The sequence below is a fragment of the Myotis yumanensis genome, unplaced genomic scaffold, assembly GCF_028538775.1.
Source record: "Myotis yumanensis isolate MYYU_CA2020_CCGP unplaced genomic scaffold, mMyoYum1.0.hap1 SCAF_3, whole genome shotgun sequence".
Taxonomy (NCBI): domain Eukaryota; kingdom Metazoa; phylum Chordata; class Mammalia; order Chiroptera; family Vespertilionidae; genus Myotis; species Myotis yumanensis.
In genome coordinates this window covers 148,396,408-148,408,290 of record NW_027223754.1, presented here as the reverse complement: position 1 = coordinate 148,408,290, position 11,883 = coordinate 148,396,408, and the positions used below count along the sequence as shown (strand labels likewise).

Here is an 11,883-nt window from a genome sequence, read left to right as displayed (position 1 = left end):
AATATTCTTTATTTCAGTAGGTGTATGCTTAATTTCTAGCTGGTCCTTTATCACAACATCGAGGGTCTCATTAGATTTCTTGTACATCTCATTAAGTTTATCGGCAGACTCTAGAAGACTCTTGAAAGACCTCAAAAGTGTGGTTTTGAATTCTATATCCAGCAGCCTGCTTTCCTCCAGTTCTGTCATTTGTGTCCTGTTTCTTTGTCTGGGCATTTTTTTATGCTTCGCTGTGTCGATAGAGTGGCTTTCTGTGCTAAGTGTCCCAATTACCTGAGGTAGACACTCTTGGTGCACCCCCTTATGGTCTTTGTGCGCAGTCTTGTTGTAGCTAAGCCTTGATTGTTGTAGTTATCACTGGGAGAGATTTGACCTCCATGCCAACTGGCTGTGAGAATCAGCTGTGTCTGCAGTGGGAGAACTTCTGTCCTCTAGGGAGGTGCTAATCTAGCCTTTGCCTGAGGCTATCCCACAAATGCCTCTGTGCAGGGCTTGGGCGGGGCGGGTCCCAGGGGATCAACAGGGCAGGCGGAACGAGCAGTTATGGCTGCTCTCAGTCCCGTCCCCAGAGGCTCTGCCTCTCAGTGTCCCAGCAACCGCTGCAAACCTCAGAGAGAAAGCTGCCCTCGAGATCCGACCGATGCCAGACAGTCCCGCTTCTCCCGTTTGAGTCTGGGTCCCTAGAGACTCGCCTGGATCTGGAGCTCAGAGCCTGAGACTCCCTCCCGATTGAAACAGACAACCGTGCCCTCAGCCGCCAGCCCGCTCCGCGCGCACCTCCGCACCTTAGTATTTCACTTCCGCACTGCGCCTCCTCTGAGTCTCGGTATGCTTTTCTCTTTCCTTCTAGTTGTGGAATTTCCACTCAGCCAGCCTTCCTGTGGTTCTGGGTGATGTCCGTTCCGTCTTTTAGTTGTATTTTTGAAGTGGTTGTGTGAGGCAGCAATCTCCGGTGTTAACCTAGGCCGCCATCTTGGTTTCTCTCACAAATTTAAATGTTGAAGTCTATCTAAAATATACTAGGAAATTTCTGCAAATGAATTCTCTTTTGTAAATAAGAAAACTGTTCCCAATTTATTTTCTAAATTGAAAGAGTTATCACTTTTAGAAATTGGTACCTGTAAATTAGCTGTTTCCTACTGGCCTTTCCTCATTTAAACTTAACCTTTTTTTAGCATGTTTCCGAGGGCAGACATACTCAAGCCCAATTTCTCTGTGACTAGAAATTTGTATCGGGTTACATGGACATAGGGTAAGGGCTATTTTCCAATTCCTGTAGGAGGCAAGTTACAAGTATGCTCTGTGTTTCAAAAGTACTTTATTATTTAGGACATTTATTTATTTATTTAGCAATTAGGACTAAAGACTTCTTTCTATATCAGCATTTCCCAAAGTGTGTTTGGAAATCTAGGAAAAGTAAGCTCAAAGTGATGGTACTGGGCTAAATTATTTATGCATGGTTCTGTGGCTCAGTATGTTTGGGAAATCCTATTTCTTTGTTGTATGATTTCTCAGACCTTTTTTTTTTTTTTTTTAAATATATTTTATTGATTTTTTTACAGAGAGGAAGGGAGAGGGATAGAGAGTTAGAAACATCAATGAGCGAGAAACATCGATCAGCTGCCTTCTGCACGCCCCCTACTGGGGATGTGCCTGCAGCCAAGGTACATGCCCTTGACCTGAATCTAACCTAGGACCTTTCAGTCCGCAGGCTGACGCTCTATCCACTGAGCCAAACCGGCCAGGGCTCTCAGACCTTTTAACTACATTCATGTGCATTGTGAATTTTCCAGTTTTTTTGTTTTCTTTTTACCAGAAGACACATTTTTCATTATCTACCCCATGGTACAAATTAATTTGGAATATAACATTAGGGTGAGTATCCTATATAATAAAAGCCTAATATGCAAATAAACCGAATGGCGGAACAACTGGTCACTATGATGTGCACTGACCACCAAGGGGCAGATGCTCAATGCAGGAGCTGCCCCCAGCCCGCAGGCCCCAGGCCAGCCAAGGCGGGTGCCAGTGGGGGACCCCCCCATCACCCCGATCACCCACAGATCAGCCCTGATCGCCGGCCAGGCCTACCCGTGCACAAATTTCATGCACTAGGCTTCTAGTATATCATAAAGTTATGAAAGAACTACCTGGGCTTTGAAGAGTTATAGTATTGCTTCATAAAGGGTCATTAAATCTGGTCTTTACCAGACTTTCTTTGGTAGCAATCAGTTCTCTAGTATGTGGACTTTGTTACACTTGTGTAAGTATTTGTTTTCAAGGTAGTGTAATGGAAAGAAACAGCATCCATGGTTTACATGAATATTAATTTATTGAGAATAAGATACATTTTAGATTTACTGAGTTCAGAGGTAGTCATGGCCAATACCCAATAAAAGTTTACATTCTTAATTTGTACACTTAAAGTTCTTAATTAGAAAGTCACTGAGAAAACTTCAAAAATCATTTAGAGATATCTATAAAAGACTGTGGAATAGTTAATATGCTAAAGCATGATAAAAGTTTGTAAGTAATACAGTACAATACCTGCTTGTTGGTGACATAAAGTATATAATAAAGTTAGACTTTCCCCAAACTTCTGTTTTAGGTGTTATTAACTTTTTTGTTTCTCTTTAACCATTTTCTCCCTCTCTCTCAATCTAAAGTCACGAGGAAGGTATAAGGGATCTGTCATAAAATAGGCATTAACTGTGTTTTCACTGTGTACAATAAGAATCAAACTTCTCAGGGAGCAACTTATCCTGTTGCTGTGAGACAATATGCTAGGCTCATTTTTCTGGATTTCCAAGGAAACGCTATTTCCAATCAAGTGCCAGATATTTTTACTTTCTACAGGTACAACACGCAAATTTGCTCCTGGAACAAAACATCAAGTACATCCAACCACTCAAGTCTGAATGTGGTAAATGAGGCACCAAAATTAACACTGACACTTACCTGCAGAGATTTAGCAACATTTCTTTAAAGATTCGCTCATGTTTACATAATTCGAGTACCTACATCAGAAAATCTGTTACTTCATGCAAGTTTCCTTAAGTGTAATTAAATGATCGTTCTAGCTAACCAACGTTTCATTTGTTTTCAGACCAATTCTGTTTGTATCTGAGGCAAAAGACTTGGTCCTAGATAAGTTACACAGCCTTCAAAATATTGACCACTTTCGTGTTAATTATCCTTCCTCCACCTGAGCAAGCAAGCACCAAAGACAGCACCAGTGCGGCCCTCACACTGCCGCTTCTGACAGTCACAGAATCAGGCAGGCAGAGGCATCCATTTTACAGGTAAGGGAACTGAATGCAGGGTGGGCTTGCACCCAGGGCTCCCACCTAAGTATCATTTTACTGCCACCTGCTATCTTTTCTTCTATCTTGCAAACCTTTACCATATCGGTTTCTCTATGAAAGAAGTTATATCTGAAGATAGAACCTGAGGAACATAGGAGGGTGGGAATAGTAGGGAAGCTGTTCTGCAGGGAGATGTGGGGATCTGGTCAGAATTCCATAGTTGTTTCTCCTCTTGGACACTTTACTGGATTAGTGGAGGGTGTAGCTGTACTTACTAACTCTTGCTACAAACCGTAGGGCATTGCTGAAAATATGTACCCCAAACCTGCTCAGAATTAAGTTCAGGTTTGGCGTGGATTCGGCTTGGAGATTATTGTAATTGTTTTGCTCATCTCTAAAGAACTTTGATTCTGATAAAATTTCTGATTTAAAAAACATTTCCTTAACATTATGGCTCATGAACCAATTCAGATTTTGGTTCATGTTTCTTCAAAAATTGCTACCATAATTTTGTTCATCAATGTCACCCTAATAAATTTAATTTAGAAATTAACAATAAAAGAGTAAAAAATAAGATTAAAAAGAAAAAAAATTTGCTGTCTTGGGAAAGGAAAAGTTAGAACTCAGAATGCCTGATTGAAAAATTCTTTAGGGCTTAATGGCAAATCAAGCCAAATTTCATATACTTTTATATGTAATATACCAAATCATTTTCTGTAATATATTAACATATGCTTTCAAGTATAATAAGTTATGGTTTATTTAAATAAAAATGATCAAGATATTTAGGTTATTGACAGATTTTAAAGAAGTGATTAAAAGATTATAAATTTTGTTTATATTAAACATGTGTGATTTTGTATAGACAGAATAAGCTTGGCACGAGAATAGGTCCTAAATGCCTATGTTCCTCCCATTCATGTATGGTTCTCAAGCATTCACCATGTTCCAAGCCAAGTATAGTTTCATTTTCTGTTTGATACTTCCCCTTATATAATGTTTTAAGTTAGGTTAACTGTCATTATAGTGGAGAATAAATGCTTCATATTGAGTACTAATGATAAAAATTTTGTTTTCCAATAATAAAAAAGGTAGCCTTAGAGTTAACAGGTAACATACCTTTACTATGAAGCTTAGGATAAATGCAAAGTCCAGTAAAAGCACCGTATTTGAATTTATTTCTTGATACATATATGAAAACACTCTTCTGTCAGCATTACTAGGAACCAGAAATTGCCAAAGCATGGGATCTAGTTTAACTCAAAGCCCTATACAGTTTCTGGGAGAGACTGGGAGTAGCAGATTGCTGGAACCCTTTGTTCATTCATTCAATTTCTAATATGTGTTCTGAGGATATAAAAATGCATTTTTCAAACAAATTAGCCCCTCGGTCCCAAAGAGCTCACTCTACTAGAGAAAACTCGTACCTGGAAGTAGAAGATTATAACACAGTGTTATAATAGTAGAGGTAACCTGTTCTATTTGGGTAGCAAAGAGGAGGGTTCCCAGATTGACTGGGAGGAGGTGAGATGGAAAGGAATGGAATGATGGTCAGCAAAGGCTTCCTGGAGGAGTCGATGCCTAAACCGAGTTGTAAAAGAGGGAGGAGACAGAAAATGTGAGTCAGAATGGCATTCCAGGCACAGGGACACAGCAGGAAATTAGGTGTCAGTAGGTTGTTGACTTTTCTTTTAAAGAGACCCCCTTCCCCAGTGCCGTGTGGAGGATGGATCTGAAGAGGAGGAAGCTGGGAGCAAGTGACGGTACAGCTGTTGCAGTGGTGCAGGTGAGCTGTGACGGCCGGAACTTGGCAGTGTTAGTAGTCCTGGAGGGAGGGTAGAATCGATAATTATAGTCTTTAGTGATTGATGGAATATATGGGATGACAGAGGAGGAAGAAGTATCAAGGAGAACTCCCAGGTTTGGTGGTACCAAGAATTGAGACAGGATACAGGAGGAAGAGCAGCTCTAGGGAGAAAAGTATGTTCCATTTTTGCATGAGTTTGAGGTACCTCTGGTCACATCCAGGTGGATATATATCCAGTGGGCAGTTGGATGTGAGTCTGAAGCTCAGGCGAGAGGCTAGGATTACACATTTGGGGGTTATCAGCATGACAGAGGACTGTGGCATCCAGGTGCAGAACGGCAGGGACACTTAAAGGACCCATATTTTTGGGACTCTGTAGGCAACACCTTGTCATCCTATTAGGCCCATATTTTCTGGGGCCACTGAGACATGGCTGCCTATTTTCTCTCATATTTCCTTAGAACATTTGCAAAGCTAAATATTCCCAGTCTTGTTATCATTTTTCCCTGTCCTGAGAACTAATGATATATGGCACTATCTCTTCATATATAGCACTCATAGCAAGGTCTTGTATATGATAGGTGATCAATAAATGTTCATGTTCGTTGCTTATATTCTTCTGTCTCTCTGTATCCAGAATTAGCTTGTTTTTTTTTTCTTCTTCTTGCAGGAGCTTCATTTTTGCTCCTCAAGTTTAACTTCTTACAAATTTCTAAGATGACTTTAAAATGAAGTGTAAGTGGGCAGTACTTGATAGGTGGGTGTCTTCTAGTCATCATCAAAACGAAATCATTCCTTTCGTTATCACCACACATTTCTCGTTACAGGATTTAACCATTTGTCTTCTTAGGGAAGGACGGTGGCGTTTGGCCATTTGTCTCACAGAGGGAGTTAGATTTGCAGTAACCTGGCGTGTGTAATCCCTGATTCCAGGTGGTGGTGGGGTTGAGTTTCACATTTTGCTTTATTTGAACAATATGTGAAAAAGAGTCACTAAAAATAAGAACAGACTAGGCTTTGTTGCGGCCGAGTGGCTTGGCAAAATACTGTATAGAGGAATCATAGGACATGAAGGATTTGATACTAGGATAGAATCCAATTGCCCTCTGAGTGGAAATACAATATCCTTTTTAAGAGCACTGAAGTCCTGGGATTTTTTTGGGATAATCACCTTTGTGAGGTGTGGCTCTTGTCCAGGGACTGTAACCTGAGAAGAAACAAGAAACAATTATTTGAATGATTTCAGATGTTTTGTGGTGCAAACACTAATATCCACCACTCAAATGCTGCCTTTATGAAACACATAGAACAACCTGCCAGGCCTCCCAGGCTAGTAACCACTTCAGTTCTGCTCATTGAAAGAGTTACCCAATGTCGGTTGATATGGACCATAGTTGTTAATGCTGTTGCCAAGGATTACAAAGTGAAATAAAGACAGGTCCTTCCTCTAGAGGTGTAAGTCAGCAGGAGGAAGCGGTAGACTGATCCTGCCCCATCATTTTCATGGAGATTAAAGGTAAAGAGCTGTTTCTCTTATCCCAAGTCTGTACTTGATATCCTGATTGGGTATCAAGATCCTTTGTAAGTGGGATTATTATTTTCTTAATTTATTCCATTTCCTTGCAGCTGATCTAAGTGTACAAGTTTACTGTTTCCTTATAAAGCTTTAATTTTACCTGGTTTTGTTCATGTGTGTCTGAATCTTTAGCTAGACTTTTTGTTGTTGTTGGGGGAAATGATCAGCAAAAATAGAACAAATGCTAAACTAATTATAGATCATGTCCACTGAGAGATGCTTTTAATATATATGATGAAGAGAGAGAAGAATGGAACATTTACATAACCATTAATCAGTATGTATTTTAGCCATTCATTTCCATTTCCAAAGTCTAACCTTGCAATCTTGTCCTAGAACTGGTAGGTAAAGCCAACATGTACTGTATTGGTCTAATTGGAAATGAACTATTCATAACTGTTCTATGAAGGTGTGGCTTACTTATGGGATTACATAAAAGTAATTTACTACAAAGAAACCCCCTCCCCCCATAGAATGGAAATGTCACAGCACACGACAGGAAAATAAAGGGCCTTTTTTTATATATATATATTTTATTGATTTTTTTTACAGAGAAGAAGGGAGAGGGATAGAGAGTTAGAAACATCCATGAGAGAGAAACATCAATCAGCTGCCTCCTGCACACTCCCTACTGGGGATGTGCCCGCAACCAAGGTACATGCCCTTGACCGGAATCCAACCTGGGACCTTTGAGTCCGCAGGCCGACGCTCTATCCACTGAGCCAAACCGGTTAGGGCGTAAAGGGCCTTTTTTATACAAAGAGTCACAGTGAGTTGAGGTTTCCAGCTCTAGCCACTCAGTAGGAGGAGAGATTCTTAAAAGGATTAGCAATTGATGAGCTCCACTGCTGGGCACTGTAGGAATAACCTGTGGAGCAGGGAGGCTCTGAATTCTATAGTTTTATAAACTGAAAGCCATGCCTTTATTATGTCCTGAAGATGAAATAATGAAATGCAAAGCCATTTTTTCCTACAGAATAGACTACCTTCTCCTAGGAGTAGCTCTGCTCAGAACAACTGCTACACTTGACATTAGACCCACTAAGCAAAGTGGAGAATCTTGAATTTCTTAGAGGAAAGTCATATCATCAAAGAATAAGAGACACAATCTGGACAACTAAATCAGACACTTATTCATTTAGTTCATTTACATAAGCTTACCTGGGCTCAAACCAGTGCATGCTTCCTACCAGGAAGAAATGACTCAGAAACATGCATCTTATTTTATTTATTTTTTTAAAATGTATTTTATTGATTTTTTACAGAGAGGAAGGGAGAGAGATAGAGAGTTAGAAACATCGATGAGAGAGAAACACCACTCAGCTGCCTCCTGCACACTGCCCACTGGGGATGTGCCCGCAACCAAGGTACATGCCCTTGACCGGAATCGAACCTGGGACCTTTGAGTCCGCAGGCCGACGCTCTATCCACTGAGCCAAACCGGTTACGGCCAGAAACATGCATCTTAAATTAAAATTAAAACCTGAACTTTTACTTGCATTGGTTGGAAAACTTATCATTTGCTTTTGAAAAGTCTGTAAAATATGTCTATCGCTTAATATAGTGCTAAATATTGTGCATCAAATTTTACTTATAATGAATCCTAAGGAAATTGTATCCAAATATATTTTTTAAAGTATATTTTCATTGATTTCAGAGAGGAAGAGAGAGAGAGAGAGAAAGAGAGAGAGAGAGAGAGAGAAACATCAATGATGAGAGAGAATTATTGTTGACTGGCTGCTTCCTGCATACCCCCTGCTGGGGATGGAGCCCACAACCCAGGCATGAGCCCTGATGGGGAATCAACCGACCTCCTGGTTCATGGGTCAACGCTCAACCACTGAGCAACACTGGCCGGGCCAAATCTATTTTTTAATAGCAGAAATGATGTCTCATGAAATGGGCATTAAAATGGTATTTCATAAAGCTTGCAAGTAATCTAGCTACATTGTTTAATTATTATTAATGAGGTTGTTTTTCTTTTTTTTATCATAAAAAGTATCACAAGAAATAGGATTTAGCCTTTATTGAAAATATTAACTGCCAGTTGGGAAAAAAACAAGTTTTTTTTGGATTGTTCCTATCATGCTCTCTCAGTCCCGGCCACAGGCAGGTCTGATGTTGTCTTTTCCTTTGTCCTCATGTCCTACTTTTGGACTTGCCAGACATATTTTATATTCCTTCTAGGTGAGTGAGTATTGTGAATTTTATAGTATTTTAATACCAATAACTAGAACTGTGTACTTACATTTAACGTATATGAGCCAGGCAAGAGAAGGAGGTAATACTCTCCAAATTTGTTGGTTTTATAGGGGCAGATATGTTTTCTGTCTTGGACTTCTACAATCACATTGGGTAATGGATTTCCCTTTTGATCAAAAACTTGACCCTTTATACCTGTAAGACAAAACGAGAATTAAATGTTAATACTATGTATTATGGCATATGAAAAAAATTTCTTGTAATTACTTAAGTAAAATATGCCCAATATTTATGAGCTGTTTTGAGTTAATAAAATGTTTGAGAAGAAAAACTTTTTAAAAAATTGAGATATAATTGACATTTAACATACTAGTTTCAGGTATGCAACATAATGATTTGACGTATGTATATGTTGTGAAATGATCACCATAATATGTCTAGTTAACAGTTACAATTTTTTCCTTATCATGAGAACTTTTAAGATTTACTCTCTTAGCAAGTTTCAAATGACAATACAGTATTCTTAACTATATTCACCACACTGCACTACATCTCCAGGACTTAATTTATTTTTGAACTGGAAGTCTGTACCTTTTGACCCTACATTTCTCCCACCCCCTGCCTCTGGCAGCTACCAAGGTGTTCTCGGTATCTCTCTGTCTGACTTATTTCACTTAGCATCACACCTTCAAGGTCAATCCATGTTGTAAGATTTCACCCTTTTTCTATGGCTGGATAATATTCCATAGTAAATATATACCACATTTTCTTTATTCATCTGTTGATGGACACTTAGGTTGCTTCTATGTCTTGGCTATTGTAAGTAATGCCGCAGTGAACATGGGGGTGCAGAGATCTCTTCGAGTTAGTGTTTCCCCGTGAAGTAGAATTTCCAGATCATACAGTAATTCTATGCTAACTTTCTTAGGAACCCCCATGCTGTTTTTACACAGAGACTGCACCAGTTTACATTCCCACAAACAGTGCAAAAGGGTTCCTTTTTCTCCACATCCTCACCCACATGTCATTTCTGGTCTTTTTGGTAATAGCCATTCTAACAGGTGGGAGGCAATACACTTCACTGTGGTTTTGATTTGCTTTTCTCTGATGATTATTGATGTTGTGCACCTTTTCATGTACCTGTTGGCTATTATTTTTCTTTGAAAAAACCTCTATTTAGATCCTCTGCCAATTTTTTAGTCACATTTTTTTTTTTTTTTTTTTTTTTGGCGGGGGCGGGGGTGTGGTTGGAGATACTGGCAACTAGGAGGGAGGTGGAATGATGATACCTGCTAGTCTCCATCTATGGAGAATATTTCAGTAGGTACCTGGATGTGGGTTAAATTAGAGGCCTGCCCCTTGGGTTGAAGCTTTAAGACAAGCAAACAGGCTTCTTTCAAAGAGAAAGAGAGACTGGGCATTTCTCAGTTGGCTGTCTCTGCGGGTGGATAGCCAGGTGAGTCTTATGAGCCTCTAAGAACTGTTTTTTAGTTTTCTATATCCTTGTGGGTTTCATGGATGCAAGACCCTCATCTTTCAAAGTTAGATGTTTTGGGGGCTCATCTCTCTAGTGCAGTTCTTAAAAGATGGGGTGCCAGGTGTGGGGTTCAAACCTTTCACACCTCAGGGAACAGAGTTGTGAGTTCCTTCTTGATTGTGGGTGCTGTACTTGGAATAAGGTTTATGGCAAGATTGTGTCTCAGCCTCTCCAATAGTTTCAATGTGTTTTTTTTTTTTCTCATTCATTCAATATGTAGGAGTCTGTCAGGTAGTTTTTGAGTTTCTTTCAGAGGAATTTGTTTCATTTGTAGCTGCAGATTTGGTGTCTGTGGGAGGAGGCGAGTTCAGGATCCTCCTACATCACCACCTTGATCCAGAACTTGGTAAACTTATGTTTAATGTAATTAAAATACAATCAAGCTACCAATCTGATTTAGAGGTTAAGTATGTTATATCAAAATTAGAAAGCATAAAATCCTAAATCCATTCCTGTCATTTTCAAGTTGTTTTCTCAGTCACCAAACTGCACTGTGACTTTGCCACAGGTAGATTCCATAAAATCCTAAACAAAACTCAACAACACCAATGTATTACTTTACAACAGGGTAATTATCTATGCAAGGGATTCAATAGTGTCTTGCCGTAAGGCAAACTACATGGGTAACAAAATTACAATCACAGGGTTGCTTGGGAGCATGGAATCGATTGATGGAGTCTTATCATTACTAATAACTGAATATTTATTGATCAGTTAGTATATTTCAGGTTCTATGCTAAGTGCTTAATGTGCATTTTCTCATTGAATCCTCACATCAACTGTATGAGGTAGGCAATATTATTACCACAGCTTTACACAGTGAGGAAACTAAGGTATTGGCTTATTCAACAACCTTCTCAAACTCACATAACCAACTATGTGGCATAGCCTAGCTGTGAGCCCATGCTAGTCTCCAGAGCCCACACTGAACCAACACCATATCCCTTACCTCAAAATTTCAGAACTATGGCCCTAACCAGTTTGGCTCAGTGGATAGAGCGTCGGCCTGCGGACTCAAGGGCCCCAGGTTCGATTCTGGTCAAGGGCATGTACCTTGGTTTCAGGCACATCCCCAGTGGGGAGTGTGCAGGAGGCAGCTGATTGATGTTTCTCTCTCATTGATGTTTCTAACTCTCTATCCCTCTCCCTTTCTCTCTGTAAAAAAATCAATAAAATATATTTTAAAATTTTTTTCAGAACTATGGTTAGTTAATAAAAGGCCATTTACATTTTAAACTCTTCTCATTTTAAATCCTATATTTCACATTCCTAACCTAGAGACAGTTCTTCAAGCTAGGGAAGGCTGGGGGTATTTGAATGTCACTGTTGCTGAACAAACACAGACCATGATTAAATATGGAATTTCTATTGGAGGGAAACCCCATACATCAGCCAAATAAAAGCTGTCTTCATACCTTACACATCTTTACAATATTCTGTCCAGGCACCATCAAAC

The 11,883-nt window shown here is 39.6% G+C and overlaps 1 protein-coding gene across 1 annotated transcript in view; it reads right to left on the bottom strand.

Annotated features, from left to right (window-relative positions):
- Window positions 1-2,313: 2,313 nt before the first annotated feature.
- The window catches only part of CPM (carboxypeptidase M), a 73,877-nt gene continuing 64,307 nt past the window's right edge, over window positions 2,314-11,883 (bottom strand). The window contains exons 7-8 of the mRNA XM_070409765.1: window positions 8,937-9,085; window positions 2,314-6,319 (exon numbers count right to left, since the gene is read on the bottom strand). Of these exons, the coding sequence (XP_070265866.1) occupies window positions 6,077-6,319; window positions 8,937-9,085 (392 nt within the window). The 3' untranslated portion in view covers window positions 2,314-6,076. The remainder of the gene's footprint in view (window positions 6,320-8,936; window positions 9,086-11,883) is intronic.